The sequence below is a fragment of the Gobio gobio genome (genome assembly GCF_949357685.1).
Source record: "Gobio gobio genome assembly, chromosome: 8".
Classification (NCBI taxonomy): Eukaryota; Metazoa; Chordata; class Actinopteri; order Cypriniformes; family Gobionidae; genus Gobio; species Gobio gobio.
Genome location: NC_137114.1, coordinates 25,077,123 through 25,093,738, shown reverse-complemented (window position 1 = coordinate 25,093,738; position 16,616 = coordinate 25,077,123). Strand labels below are relative to the sequence as shown.

General features: G+C 36.6%; 1 protein-coding gene across 1 annotated transcript in view; it reads right to left on the bottom strand.

The window, feature by feature from the left end:
• Positions 1 to 16,616, bottom strand: part of nbeab (neurobeachin b) — a gene marked incomplete at its 5' end in the record, with an annotated part of 373,184 nt that overhangs the window by 258,734 nt on the left and 97,834 nt on the right. Inside the window, 7 exons of the mRNA XM_079823731.1 lie at positions 364 to 510; positions 2,372 to 2,491; positions 4,544 to 4,670; positions 7,743 to 7,864; positions 8,555 to 8,650; positions 9,214 to 9,314; positions 11,742 to 11,973. Of these exons, the coding sequence (XP_079679857.1) occupies positions 364 to 510; positions 2,372 to 2,491; positions 4,544 to 4,670; positions 7,743 to 7,864; positions 8,555 to 8,650; positions 9,214 to 9,314; positions 11,742 to 11,973 (945 nt within the window). The remainder of the gene's footprint in view (positions 1 to 363; positions 511 to 2,371; positions 2,492 to 4,543; positions 4,671 to 7,742; positions 7,865 to 8,554; positions 8,651 to 9,213; positions 9,315 to 11,741; positions 11,974 to 16,616) is intronic.

The following is a 16,616-nucleotide window of genomic DNA, read 5'->3' as shown; positions in this document are numbered from 1 at the left end:
CAAGAAACTTTGCTGTCGTCAGTGTAAAAGCAATAATGCATGACAACAAAAAGTGTAAGGCTCATCAAACAAATGTTTGGTAATAAGTAAATATGTAAATGCAGCATTTCTCACATCATTTTCCTTGCTGGAAAATCCAGCTTTTTTGTAACATAGCTGGACAATAATGGCCAGCTTGAAATCAGCTGAGATTTAGATCTCAAAACTGTGGTTGTTTCCTCTGGGTGGTGAAATCATGTTGGAACTTGGAACGCACATCAATCAATAACCAAATGTCACAGACAGAGGAATAACATCTCTTGAGGATCAATGGTGGCTGTGAAGCGTTGGGGTATAACGCACATTGGCAAATCTGATACATACCTTGTATCCTGGGCCTAGTTGATGGATGGCAAATATCTGTGCAGGGTTTAGCGCTTCACTGAACACATAGATGGCTCCGAGCTGTCCGCAGAACACTCGGTTGGCGTCTGCCGTCTCAGATGAGCCGAGGAAACATTTGTCATAGCTCTGTGATAAGCACAAGAGAACAGCTTGAATTTCTTAGTAGCAATCTCTCAAAAGTGGATAGTATGGAAAATATAAAGAGCTGGAGTGGAAATATAGTGGATGTCAGTATGCAAAGTCCATACCAGGCAACTAATGGTTCACAATGTAATTGAGATGTAGCATTTACAGAGATGTTATTCTGTGCTGAAACCTGCCTATTAGTTTAATCAAAATCAGCACCCATGAGATCTGAGGTTAAGCACTGCTGGTCCAACCTTTTAATTATCTTACATTGCTTTCAGTGAGGTACAGCAAAACAGAGGCAAAGCAAAGGTCTGTGAATTTTAATCTAATCACTGAATACCCAAGATAATGTCTTATATTAAGCTTCAGCTGGCAAGGTTCTCTGTTGAAAAGCTGGATATTTATGATATACACACACACACACACACACATACAGTACCTGTCAAAAGTTTGGAAACATTAAAGGTGCACTATGTAAAAAAAAAATATTTGAGTAAAATATCCAAAAACCACTAGGCCAGTATTATATATTTTGTTCAGTTGAGTACTTACAATATCCCAAATGTTTCCAACTATTTGTAAATCGTGAGAAATTTCTATTTTAACCAAGGAATCGGGACGTGTGAGGGAGGCACCTGTCGATTGCGTCATACAATAATAAAAGTCCCGCCGCTCTTCTCATTAACAATCGCTCCAGCGGCCTTGCTCAGCTCCACAACACTCGGTCCTGCTCTGCTTCAGACTACAGTAACGTTAATAAATCACATCCATGAACATGATTTCTGCCTGAGTCCTATACCGATTCTTTTCCACCGGCTGTGAGGTGAAGACCACATGTCCCAAGGTTCTGCACTCAAACGTGGCGTCATCAAACTATGCCTTTGTTTTGAACAGGCAAACTCTAGTGGACGGAAAAGTTACATAGTGCACCTTTAAGGCTGTATTTATTTGATAAAAAATACAGTAAAACAGTAATATTGTGAAATAATATTACAAGCCATATCGGTTTTCTGTTTTAATATAATTTAAAATGCAATTTATTCCTGTGATGTCAAAGCTGAATTGTCAGCATCATTACTCCAGTCCTCAGTGTCATATGATCCTTCACTCAAATAAAATGCTGATCGTGTGCTCAATTATTATTAGTGCTCAACTATTAATAATGTTTTTTTTTTTGTTTTTTTTCAATGTTGAAAACCATTTTTGCATGCTTAATATTTTTTGTGGAAACCGTGATACATTTGTGTCTGGATTCTTTAATGAAAGGTAAAAATAAATATTTTGTAACAATATAAATGTCTTTACTGTCTCTTTTGGTCATTTTAATGCATACTTGCTGAATAAAAGTATATGTATATATATATGGGATAACACATATTAAAACAGAAAACAGTTATTTTAAATTCTGATGATATTTCACAATATTACTGTTTTTGCTGTATATTTGATCAAATAAATACAGCCTTGATGAGCAGAAGAGACTTCTTTCAGTACCATAAAAAAAATCTAATGTTTCCAAACTTTTCCAAAATTCTAATGTTTCCAAACAGACAACCTTTATCTTTTCTACATTAAAGTGTCCCGTTTTCATCATATTGCAAAAAACATTAATCACCATCAAAAAGACATACAGTAAAATGCTAATTAAGAAAAACATTTTTGCAGAGCACACACTGCTGTATAGGTTAAACTACATGATAGGCTTGATGTGCTGGCAGCAATAAATGTCATTATTTATTCTGAAACTGTGGTAAATCAATACATCTTTTATCATTTAATTTCACACTGTGCACACATGGTACTCTGAGAAAACATCCGGCAGCTACAAACAGAGAGGGCGATAGCAAAGTGGTCTTACGTCGTTGGTGTTGACGTGCCAAGCCATGTCACCGTAGGAGACGAGCTGTCCATTGACGTAGCAGCGAATCTCACTGTTTCTCCAGCGGTTGTAGATGTGAACGATGCTGATCATGTACCACTAGAAAAAGAAAAAAACATATTAGTACATAGCAGTACATGAGGAAGGAATTGTCTATTTAAACGATGCAAGTCTCAATGGTTCTCAACTGGTGGGACACAATCTAAAAACCAGTTGAGGGTCTGTTCTGACAGGGTTGTGGAGAGTACAATTAATTCTGCATATAGTTGAAGCATCAGGACATACATTTGTATAAATAATAATAATAACAATAATAATCATAATAATAATGTATTGTGATACTATCAGCATGAAATTAAAATGATCCCTTTTCTAGTGTTAATTCACATTGTCAATGAATTATCAGTGTTACTTGGTTATTGCAAAGATACTGATACAGTAATTGAGGAAGATACAAAAATTACAACAATACTTCTTGATAGCAAACTAATTCATATAAAAGCCAAATGCTGCAATTTCTTAGAAGTAAGGCTCTTAAAACAGAGAAATGATAGAATTTCAGATGGACAAAATATATATATATATATATTTTAAAGGGTTTTAGCTGTATTTTTCTTTCCTGGCAATGGAAGCCCAAAATTCAACCCAAAACCATTTTCATGGGCAGCAGGCAGAAGGTCTAATGCAGTAAAAATTTGCATTTAGATATAAATAATACATCAGATCTTGAGTGAGAGGAGAAGAGAGTAGAGGAAGCAGACAGAGGCAGAGAGGAAATCAGAGTAAAAGCAGGTTTCCTTAGCAGGAGACAAGGGTCATTACAGATTTCATTTCTGTCAATGTGCCACCAAACGAAAGAGTCCCGATATGGTGCAGTGTTTCCAACACACACTGGAGTGACGCCGGAGCGACATGTTCTGTGTGTTCTGTTGGTTTGGTTGTATATTTTCGAAGCAACGTAACATCTAACAGAGCTGTTTTTAATCATCATTTTCTCTTTCATACCAGTTCATGTTTAAAACATATCCTTTTAGCTACATTTTGAAAAATACATATATGCATGAACTACGATAATGTTCTATTGCCATTCTGTCGTTGCAATTTATCTGCTTTTTTTATCCTCAAAACAAGACCACATCTAAATGCACTAAGAGAGTTACTGCACAGCCTGTTATCGCTTATATTAAGTCACTAAATCAAAAATCCCATTATTAGGAAGAAAAAAAAAAAAGAAATAAAACCACTGGAGATCAGAGGAATTAAACAGTTCATTACATGTGCATAACAGTTGATAAAATGAGCTACAAAAAATGCATTTCTCCAAACTGTGATTAAACTGTTGTCTTATCACTATTGGACCACAAGAGGTCTGAATCATAACAGCGTATCTGTACATCAGCTGAAAATGAAAATATTAATGTGTTTGCCCTTTTTCTGTAAACAGATAAAGGTAAATGTGCTATTTAAATGTATCTATTTAGACGTAAAATTCTCATACTATTTATTTATTTTAATTTATTTCACATTTAATAAATCATCATCTAGTGCACAGTTTCACACAATATGCAAACTTGTTCCCATGACTGTACGACTGAACTGTAAGATTTGATTTTAGGAAAGAACCTCGACGAGCCTTTTCCGCTAAGGCTCAAAAGAGCAAGTCAGAGTTATTAACATTTATAAAGATTACACCAGCTAAGAGCATTAAATATTGAGTAGAAACAAGGAAATCATTTATTAGACAGATGTTTCAGAACTGCAGCAGCTGTGCAGTGATTTCCAAGAGATTTCCCTTCGATTCAACAAAACAAAAACAAATACAGAAAATGGCCTCGGTTATCTCATGTCCTGGGGTTCAGTAACAGTTTGTAAACAGCATATTTAGCCCAGTTAACTGAATCATCCATCCTCCAGCAGAGCTTCGTGATTTTCACTGAGCATCACAGCAAAAAAATGTACAAGTGCATCCACTCAATTCTTACTCCTTCACAACACAATCAGTAGATTACTACAGATGCTAGTAGGAGAGAGAGAGAGAGAGAGAGAGAGAGAGAGAGAGAGAGAGAGAGAGAGAGAGAGAGAGAGAGAGAGAGAGAGAGAGAGAGAGAGAGAGAGAGAGAGAGAAAATCAAAGCTGGAAATGAAAGCTTACCTTGCGGGGCTGAAAGTCATATTTCACGCAGTGCTGGAAGCCCTTTCCTTTCGACTTCAGTGATGTCACAATCAAGCAGTTACCCACAAAGTGTGCAGAGTAGCCGATGCCTTTGCTCGTGCGGAAACTGAAATTGGAAAATCAATAAATACGCATTTGGTATTACAAAACACTTTAAGGTGATGTATTTGCTAAATATATATTTTCTAAACTCTTTCCCCACTAATGTTTTGGAAAAAGTTGCCAGCCACCTTCAGCATTTTTGATCATTTTCACAAAAGTTTCATGGCCCCCAGAATATTTTGCTGTATGACTTTGCAATATATATATATAGCAAACCAGAGCCTCTGCTTTTAAACAAAAAAAACTTTTTTTTTTTTTATTCTAGCTTCATCCATTCTTTTTTTATCAACACTTGAATGTGGGTAAGTTTCATTAAAAAATATTTTGAGCAAAAAGTTGAGAAAATCGCGTCTACATCCAGATCATATTCAGAATGGTGATCAAAACATAGATCGAGTAAAACATAGGAGTAAATCAAGTCCATCAACACTTTAAAGGGTTAGTTCACCCAAAAATGAAAATTCTGGCATTAATTACATACCCTCATGTCGTTCGACACCCGTAAGACCTCCGTTCATCTTCAGAACACAAATTAAGATATTTTAGTTGAAATCCGATGGCTCAGAAAGGCCTCCATTGGCACAATGCACTTTACACTCTCAAGACCCATAAAAGGTACTAAAAACATCATTACAAAGTCCATCTCACTACAGTGGTCCTACAATAACTTTATGAAGCGACGAGAATAGTTTTTGTGCGCAAAAAACCCTAAATAACGACTTATATAGTGATGACCGATTTCAAAACATTGCATAACGAAGCTTTGAAGCATTATGAATCAGCGAGTCGAATCATGATTCGGATCGCGTTTCAAACCGCCAAACTGCTGAAATTACGTGTCTTTGGCGATCCAAACCGCTGAATCGACTCACTGATTCATAACGCTTCGAAGCTTCATGATGCCTTGTTTTGAAACCGGTCATCACTATATAAGTCGTTATTTAGGGGTTTTTTTGCGCACAAAAACTATTCTCGTTACTCCATAAAGTTATTGTAGAACCACTGTAGTGAGATGGACTTTGTAACGACGTCTTTAGCACCTTTTATGGGTCTTGAGAGTGTACAGTGCATTGTACCAATGGAGGCCTTTCTGAGCCATCAGATTTCAACTAAAATATCTTCATTTGTGTTCCGAAGATGAAGGAGGTCTTACAGGTGTCGAACAACATGAGGGTAAGTAATTAATGACAGAATTTTCATTTTTGGGGGAACTAACCCTTTAATGTTGATAATCGTGTTATTTTACATATGCATTTGCTTACATATGGTATCGCTTGTTTCCCACTGGTCAGACTTCAGTTGGTTTACAACATCCACAGTAAGACCATCTAAATTTGTCAATTCTAGCTTAGCCCTGGCCAATTATGACCAGCAAACCCCCTTAGGTTGGTTTATGCATGCTATGATGGTTCCTATATAAACCCAGGCTAAAACACCAATTAAAACCAGAAAATTAAATGTAAGCTAGTTAAAAAAAAAAATGTTGATGCAACCCTGCATCAATTTTTTTTTTTTTTTTTTAAATAACTAGCTTACATTTGATTTAATGGTTTTAATTGGTGTATTAGCCTGGGTTTATATAGGAATTTTGATGGGCACTTTTCAGCTGGTCAAGAAAGCGGCTTTCTGACTAGTCTATCTAAGACCAGCTACAACCATCTTATGCTAGTTTAAGATGTTCTTGTTCAGTGGGGTAGGGAAAATCCCATCTTTCTATTGGACCAAAAAGATAGTTTTGCTGGTCTTAGGTGGTTTAAATTGGCCTCCTAGCCTGGATGCGTTGATCTACATGTGTCTAAAACCCTTCTAAAACCAGCCAACAGAGCAGTTTGACCTGACTTGGAAACAAGGAAAGCGCTTAGGCTGCTCTACTATGTTTTCAACAGGGTGTGTAGGTGTCCTGATATGCATTGGCTAGTTTCCTGTTCCAAAACAGAGACTAACGATATCTGTCTGCATTTCAAAATGTCAAAGACAGTTTTGTGTTCTCTGTTCCCTACAATAGGGCTATAAACCGTCACATACAAGAAAACTAACAGCACAAGAGATCGTTTTAGTATCTTCAAGAGCAGAGAAAAAGAGGGATTCTCAGCGTGAATCAATACTCTGTTCCTTTGCGAACATCTCCTTTTATTCCGAATCTGTGTCACGCACAAATTGAACTCAGAGTTTGTGTGAGCAGTCCTGCGCTTGCCAGCTCCAGGCTACAGATCTGGCAGCACAACAGCAAGCGGGACAGAGTGCTCACTCTCAAATCCAGCGCTTAGGAACGGTAGATAGCATTATTAGCATGGCAGATTTCAACAACACTGTTTTGTAACCTCCTCACAAAGCCTGGGGCAGTTTCTCAGTTCCTGGATCTACATAATGTATGGATGAATTGGTATATTCTGAACTCAAGAACATGTGAAAAATGTTTTCTTTAAAATGATTTGTTTTAAAGCAATTGTTCTAATATAAGAGGCAAATGCCTAAAAATATCTTGGAGAGAAAAAAAAGTCCAAGGCTGATCAAAAATGGATGTTGTCCTTCTTTCTCTCTCTCAAAATGCACCCACTCCTTCTCCCTTGAGGACCCTTTTCCCTCGCTCTTGGAACCCTGGCCAATAAACACGCGTCTGTGCTATTGATCTGAGCTCTAATTACCCACAAGTCTCTACATAGGATGTTCTTTTTGCCTGGCTGACATTAAAAGCCCAAATTAATGTCTATTTCCACCCCGGTGTCCCTCTGCAGAGATTTTCCAGTGATTCCAGAACATTCTGCCCAGGGTTCAAACACCTATTGGTTTAATCAGCAGAATCTGACCTAATTCCCTTTTATGCTTGCATAATCCACCACATTATCAGAAAACAAAATCTTCAAACAAAGCTCATTATATAAGTGGCAAAGCAGCCATAACTCTCTCTCTCTCTCCTTCTCTGTGTTAAACGCTAAAACAAGGCCACTCAGTTTAATGTACTTACAGAAGCAGGCCCTGAAGGTCATTTTCTTTTCTGCTAAGCAAGTTTTATCTAAGAGTTGACAAAGTTAAATATAACCACATGAAAGCGTATGTAGGCTGTGAATGTAGTCACCAGTAAAGGTAGGGCTTGTCTTTGTCCACATTGATGTTGTTCAAAGGATCCATGCGAAACCAGGTGTTGAGAGTGAAGCCGTTCTGATAAGGCCATTTGGCAATAGGAGGTAACGCAATTGCCTGGCAGAAAAAAAGAAATAAAAAAAATGTCTCGGAGTCTTGCTAGGCATTTTTGTTTGCAAATAAATTATTGTTGTTGTTTTTTTTATAAATAAATGAATACTTTTATGCATCAAGAACGTATTAAATTGATCAAAACTGAGAGTGAAGATTTTCACAGTTACAAAAAAACATTAAAAATAAATGAAAAACCTTTTAATAAACCCTTTATATTCATCAAAGAATCCTGAAAAAAATTTATCAGCGTTTCCACAAAAATATTAAGGAGCACATCTGATAATAATGTTGATAATAATAAAGGAAATATTTCTTGAGCAGAAAATCAGCATATTAGAATGATTTCTGAAAGATCATGTGACCCTGAGTGTGAAGCTGAAAATTCAGCTTTGCCATCACAGAAATAAATGACATTTAACATATATTAAAATAGACAGTAGTTATTTTAAATTGTAATAATTTCGCAATATTGCTGTATTTACTGACTTAAATAAATACATTTTTGTGAAGATAAGATACTTTGTTTTTATCTTACTGACTGCTACATTTTGTTTTTATATTATTTTGTTAGTTATCATCAATATCGTGACAATAACAGTTTAAAAACAGCATTTCATTAATTTTACGACAAATGAAATGTGCGTTAAAAAAATGCAAAATGTGCATTATAGGAAAAAAGGCAGGGTCACTCACAGCTGCACTCCGGCCAGGGAAGTTGAAGAAAGTGTCGGGTCCGTGTCTCTGTGCCATTTGAGTGAGAACCGAGAGCAGTTTGACTGCATGTCTTGGCTGTGGAAGACAGAAGTACGTGAGAGGTAAGATAAGCGACTTAAGGATAAAGAAAATCACAATAACTAAACTCCCACAGGACCTTCTCAGCAAGAACTTCTGAAATGCTCAATTTGAAATGTTATGTTTTTGCCTCACTAAATCAGTTTTGATTTAAGAACTTCGATCCAATCTGTCATTCTCACCTGTTTTTGGCAAGCTTATGAAAACCCTGCTGATCAAAACATTTTATTTCCGTGACTCGTAACTAATTGTCTAATTAAAGCCTAAGTCCTCCCACAAGTCTCACTTTTTTCTCCAGAAGGGGTACTTCACTCTATCTAAAAACGTAAAGCTATTGTGACAACATCCTCACTGTGGCGTCCGCCAGCAGTTGATGTTCTGTCAATATCCCTCACTCGAGAGAACGGTGAATCGATACCTGGGCAGGCCTGATCTGCTCTGCGGTTGATTGCTCCAGAGGTCTAAAAAGGCTCCAAAACGATCTCCAAAAGAGGTGAAGCTAAAAACCCCTTGGAGCCCCAGAGCCCTACATGAATTTTCACTCATTTTCAGTGGCTTACCCACAATCCCCCTTCTCCTCTCAGCATGCTGAAGAGCAATTTGAGTTCTTTGACGGTGATACTGTAGCTGGCCAGAACTCCCAGCATATCCACCAGCAAGTCTGTTCATCATGGGGGAAAAAAAAACAGAAAGACAAAAAGACATTAGCTCTGGATTACTGAAGTGGGCACAGTGTGGATGTAAACAGTAGGATTCTCCGGGGATGCAAGACATTGTATTATAACACGGTGCAAAGTAACAATTTCACAGTAAGACGTGCAGGTGGATCAATAAGAACCCCCAGCACCTGTCCTGCATCTGGTAGCATAAGCCGGCAAGCCCTTGAACTTCCATTGGTCAAAATACTGTCATTTAGTTAAACATAAAAAGTATTAAATTAATTGTTTTAAAAAGTATTAAATAAATAGAGTGATTAAATGGAATGTACATACTAGGCAGTCAGACTTTTAAATGCTTATTCACGAGTTTGTGTGCCCATATAATCTTAGTGAAAGTGGTAAACAGATTTGGCTTGCTGTCTGCTATAGAGGGGCTCGGAGAGGATATTCTACCCAAGCTCCGATTGCCCCCCTATAACAGGCAAAATTGTACAAAAGGAGGAGCAGGGGAGGAGGAGGGATGCTGCAGGAACTAAAAATGGGAAGAGGTAAGCTGCTGGTTTTATACCTTGGTATTAATTGGAAGATTAGATGGGCGTACTCCTCCAGAAATTACGTTTAATAACTTCACAAATGGAGCTAGCTCTTCTTTAATGAAATGTTCCAGGTTAAATACAGATTAAAGTCGCAATAACCAATTTTACTTCCATAAAATTGCATATTTTGGAATAAAACTGGATATTCAAGCAGGAAAAGGTTGGAACACTACGAATGTAGTGTAGTAAACTTCACATTTTTATAATAACTATATATCGTCACTGTCAGACGAATCTCCATTTTGTTTTTTTAAATAAATCATTACTACTAACCCTTTACGTCTGTCTCTGGGTTTTAAAAATATTTAACCAATGAAACTTTACACTTGGCACAATGAGGTCAGGCAAGTACCGTTATCCTGGCAAGGATAGACAAGGTTTCCATTCGAAAGAGAATATATATATATATATATATATATATATATATATATATATATATATATATATATATATATATATATATATATATATATATATATATATATATATATATATATATATATATATATATATATATATATATATATATATATATATATATATATATATATATATATATATGGCATTTATGAATGAAGAAGAACGTTTGTTTTTTTATAATTTATTCCTTCTGTAATTTATGGGCAACATCTTCCTCTATATGCATACATTAAATGCCATTTTTCACAATGCGCAGTTCATATAATTTTTTCTTAAGCACCACATCAACATATACCTGAAATATAATGTGACACTGAAAATCAGAGTAATGGATGTTGAAAATTAAGCTTTGCCATAAAGGAAAAAAAAAAACCTACAGTTGACTTAGCGCTTTCGTTTCAGGTTAAACACTCAACATGAGAATTTATGTTAATTAATGCCATTTTACACTTTAATTTTGAGTTTCAACAAGATTGCTGCTGAAACCTTCCATGAGGCAATTCACCGCCTCTGCCTCTTAAAAGATTCTGATTGTGAAAAATGGCATTAATGCAGAAGATGTTGGCCATGAATTATAGACGGAATTAATCAAAAAACATTATTATTCTTTCATAAACAGCAACTAAAATGTAATATTGCTCTAAACTGCCACTCAATCTCATTACGAGAGGGTGCAACTAATGAGATTTTTCTCCCTGTTTCTTCTTCATGCCTATGATGAATTCCACTGCTGAGAAGATGGCAGTGTAATCCACATTTCTTTCACTCATAGCGATTCGCATCGCTCTCGGACGTCTAAGAAATCTACAAGACATTGCTCATATCTTACAAAGCCGATTTAAGAGTATGGCTGACCTTTTATGATACATAAACAACAAGCTCCGTTTAATATGCAATGTACTGAAGTTTAAAGTAAATCTGATTTTGCAATGACACAGCTTGATCTCAAATCTCAAACTAAAATACACATTCCTTTTTAATAAATTAAGCAAACTTGCAATTGAATCCAATGATGATCACCATGCTTGTTTGCGGTACTTTTGGAGTGACACAATGTTCAACTTATATAAATAGCTGACCTAAATAAATTGTCATTAATCACTCAGATGAGGGTAAGTAAATTATGTCAGAACTTTCCCTTTAATAGTGATCCCAGTTCCAAAACACCATCAAAGTAGTTCATATGGCATTATTTAAGTCTTTGGAAGCTATAAAAATGTTTCCCTTTCAAGGAACAGACTGAACTTTAAGTAATTTTTCAGCGATAATCTGCAAAATCCACCTTCTCCAACATTTTTTTGCACGTCTTTCATTTCAGAGCTGAACCACTTATAGAGCTTCAGGAAAATAGAAAGAAATGGGTTTTACAAGAGGTCCATTCTAACACTCTGGGGTCAGGTCGAGCCCACTCACCTGCGATCATGTCATCCACAGAGCTCATTTTGAGCAATAGCCTTTGAATGAGGCCAACCTCAGTGCTGGTCTGCAGGTTTCGGACACTCTTGCGCAGTATGGCGGTGAACATGCTCCAGATTTCCGCCTGACACGTGACTTCACAGTGTTCCAGCAGCTCCAACATGCAGATGATGGCCTCTGCATCCTGGATGATGAAGTTCATCTCCAGGTCAAACTCACCACCAACCAGCTGGAGCAGAAGGGAGGGTTAAAAATAAGGGGAGAGAAAAAAACAGAAGGGAAAAGGACCATGGAATAGATTAGAATCATAAGTAACAAGACATTGTTCTTTAATACTAGAGTTTTCAGTGTCTGTTTGACGTCAGACTGACTCAGACAAACGCAAATGAACCAATTGTGACAACAAATAGCATAACAGTGGACTATACAACATTTGGCCCTCTTGCAATTAAAAAAACAAAACTGCATGTATTTTGCAGAAGAACTTTATTTTGGTTGTGCTTAGAGATGCACAGATCAACCAGCCAGGGACTGGAATCAGCCCTTTTTCCACATGATCGGCCCGGACTGGTGACCGGCCGATCAGTCTCACGTCTTTCCGATTCCGAGCTGGTCCGCTTTGTAGCCAATAGTGCAGGCAATAACCTCATCTGCACGTTCTTGCTCTCTTCTCTCCGACGGCGAAGCGACACACACCCGCCTCTGGTTAAATAGTGCTTGTATTGCACATCATTTTACTAATTTCGTGCTCACACCAAAAGAGTGCACACCACTGATCATAAGTGCCCACTTATGAGTGCACATAAAGCTGTCTCCCAAACAGCTTCAAAAAAGCGCTTACTGTGCTTAAACGGTCAAACACACACAAAATGAATGTATTCAGTTAACCCTCTATAATATGCATTATGTTCTAATCATAGAATTTTTTTAAAACGTTGTTATTGCATGAAATAACTTAAATCATACAAATTTTGGGGGGGTACTTAGGGAAATGTTGCCCACAATAGAAAATGGTCAAAAAAGTAATTTTTCTTTACAATTATGATTTTCTTTTCTACTTTAATGCATATAAACCAACAATAAGTAGATCCCTATTAGGGATCGACCGATATGGATTTTTTTTAGTGCCGATGCCGATTTTTTTTCATCAGCCTTAGCCGATGACCGATACGGGCTGCCGATTTTCTTGAGCCGATATTTGAAGCCGATAATGCTTTTGCTCCCTTAATTTACAACATAAAAATGACACAATGATCATGATGATAACAATTTAAAATGTACAATTTAAAAAAGGAACATTTATTGAACTAAAAAAAAAAAACTATATTTAACAAATAGTAAAAACAGGTGAGGTAGAACAAGAAAAAAGAGTTCAGTGGTGAAAATAAATATTTAAGCATAAATAAAATAATTACACTATTGCACACAGTATCAACAAGCAAGCAGCATAATAAAGTGCACACTGACTGTACTATACTTAATTTTAAAACTATTTACCACCTAGTCATTTAATGGTTACACTCTAAAAAATGCTGGGTTAAAAATAACCCAAGTTGGGTTGAATATGGACTAACCCAGCAATTGGGTTGTTTTGACCCAGCGGTTGGGTTAAATGTTTGCTTAAAACAACCCAATTGATGGGTTAGTCCATTTTCAAGCCAACTTGGGTTATTTTTAACCCATCATTTTTTAGAGTGTAGGTGCACTTAACTGAATCTCTTGTAGAGCAACACCAGTGGTAATTCAGGAAAAAATCTCCCAATGCTCCACGTGAAACTTCAGTCTTTCGACCTTTTACCATCGTGTCAATTCTCAATTGATTTTGATTAATATGCGCGAGGGAGGAAGAGCAAGACAGTTTGAAGATGGTGAGAGCTGCCTGTGGACGCCTGTCTGTAAATAATGCAGGGAAAAAAATGTTTGTATCGGCCGATACAAGCAGCCTTGTATCGGCCGATGCCGATACACGTACATATCGGCCCGATATATCACTAATCCCTATCCTTCCCTATAATCTGGCTAACTCATCCTCACTCTCATCACATGGAAGCGCTAACTCTGCACTCTTCCTATTGACCTTTCCATAAAATATTATTTTATTAATTTTCTGAAAAGAAGAAATGGTTTTGTTATTTAAACATAAATACAAATATACTACACTTCTAAAAAATGCTGGGTTAAAAACAACCCAAGTTGGGTTGAAAATGGACTAACCCAGCAATTGGGTTGTTTTAACCCAGCGGTTGGGTTAAATGTTTGCTTAAATTGCTGGGTTTGTCCATTTTCAACCCAACTTGGGTTGTTTTTAACCCAGCATTTTTGAGTGTATAGTACTTCAAATAAATAAATTACCGCAATTATATTATTCATACTACTATGTATAAAAAATCTGAGTGGGGAAATGAGGTTAATAGGTGTCTTCCGTGTGAGGGTGACAGGGGAAAAGAGAGTTTTGGAGGGACATTCAAATGTCATTTGACTTAAAAACAGCTCATCATTGGCTACTTTAAGGCCTGCACTTTTAATTCCCAATTAAAGTGCATATTCTATTTTTTTTCTTGAAACACAAAACAATTTGTAGAAATGAATTGTTGCCATATGGCAACTTCCTACTATAAAGGTTTCAACACAGTCAGTTTTGGAACGTTAAATAGTTGAGAAACGGAATATTGGATCCGTGCATAAAGTGACAGCAGTCTAATATTCAACTCTGCATATGGCAAATTATCTCTTCAATAAATTCCTAACTCACCTTTAAACGCCATCTTTGCGTCACTTTTACATTTCAAATCCCTCAGTTCTTGCCATGTCCGAAAAGCCATGCTAATGTTGATTCTAGTTTTACTACGAGCTCTGTCGCATTCTCTTTTTGCCAACAGACTCTCCTCTCCTTTTTATTTTTTTAAACGGGTGATTCCCTGGAGATTTAGCTGCTCCATGTCAACCTTTCTCGCTCATTGTGACAACTAACCTATGCCACTCTCACACCATATACGCTTAAAAGTAGCCTGAGCAACTTTTCTCTATATGGATACAAGATGCAGTCAGGTCAAGCCACCTATATTTATATAGCACTTTTTACAACACATATTGTTTCAAAGCAGTGATAAACAGGTGAATAATGCAACACAGAAAACAGTGTCATTGTCCAACTTACGTAAGTTCAGTGTTGATTCATTTTTGTTGTAAAATCATTAGTTATTAATTCTATACAACAGCTCTGGAGAAAACAATGATGTCATCGTCCAGCTCAGTTCTCATACAATGGAGTCAATGCAGGCAGATCAGTAATATAGTTGAATACATCCCAATAGGTCTAAAATAAAAAACACTTAAATTAAGCTTACCATAGTGAATAAGGGTGAGACAAAAACAAGAAAAAAAAATTGATGTATTAACTCATTTAAGTTGCATGTATTGATTAAATAAAAAGTTGCATAGACTTTAAAAAAGCAGATGTTTCAACAACAATATCCTCCCAGCCCTCTTCCGGTCATAACAATCATCCTTACGGAATTATAAACGCCAATCAATAATTGTGTTCCAAGGACTAAGCAAGCATGAAATTGAAGATTTCAAGATTTGTCTCGGTCACATGGGAAAACTTCAGGCACATTCTTCAGAGAGCAGCGATGCACACATGTGGAAAATAGACCCCTGCTTCTTGTGGCTTATTTTACAACATTATCCAGAGTCAACAACTCAGGCTAACTTGTTGGGTATTCTTGTAGGCAGGCAGGAATTAACTCTTGTCGCGCCTCAGATCCCTTAGATATTTGGTTCTCAACAAAAATGTGTCACAGAGTTACTCTGCAGCAAGAGAAGCAAAATATACTAAATTCAAATAATAAAATGGCACAAACATCCCCAATTTTTGTCAGCTTATAAGTAAGTCCTTTTAAAGGCACAATATGTAATTTTCGCCGCTAGAGGTAGCTTGTTCAAAAGAAAGGCGTAGCTTGATGACGCTGTGAATGAGCATCGAATCATGGGAGCTTCACCTCCACAGCCGATGGAAAGGAATCCGACGGACCCGGGCAGAAATCATGTTCATGGATGAGGGAATGTATTAAAGTCCTATTAATGGCCGTGGGAGCGAATGCTATGAGAGAGACCTGCGCGAAACAACTGTCTTGACGTTTTTGTTATGCTCATGCTGCAGTTGACTGCTTCCACTGTTTTCGTTGCGTATGTGGGGTAACGCAGCGCTGTTTTACAAGGTTAAAACAATCATATTAAATAGATTTGAGTGTGTTGAAAGTTATGTTATGAAGTTACTTTACTATAAAGTTACTCTGAGTTCGCTCAGTGGCTGCTATGAGAGAGATGGTAAGCTAGATCGATATTAGAATATCATATTAATAAAAGCTGGATGACTAAAGTGTTGCTAAATGAATTTTAAAATGTATGATGGATAAAGCTCTCTCTGATTATGCTATGTTAGCCAAAATAGCGTTATCTCTGAGACGTGGTAAAACACGTCTAAATCAAGAAAACAAGCGATTCAAACAATACGACTAAACGCGTTAAAATGTATAACAATGATCAGTTTGCTCAAACAGTTGCTCACTTGTCTAATAAAACACAGAATATATATAGTGTCTTTTATTTGTTTGTGGTTTCTATGGTTATGACGCAAGGACATGGTCTGTAACACTGGTTAAAACAACTGATTTCTGTGGATTTAAACATTGTTGGAAACATTTGGGATAATGTAAGTACACAAGTCAACAAAATATTTAACATTGTTCTAGTGGTTTTAGAATATTTTCATCTAAAAATCTTACATATTGTACCTTTAATTAAACTCAATATTATGCCACAAATGTATCTGTTATTTCAAGCAAGCAACGATAACATGGACAGGATGCA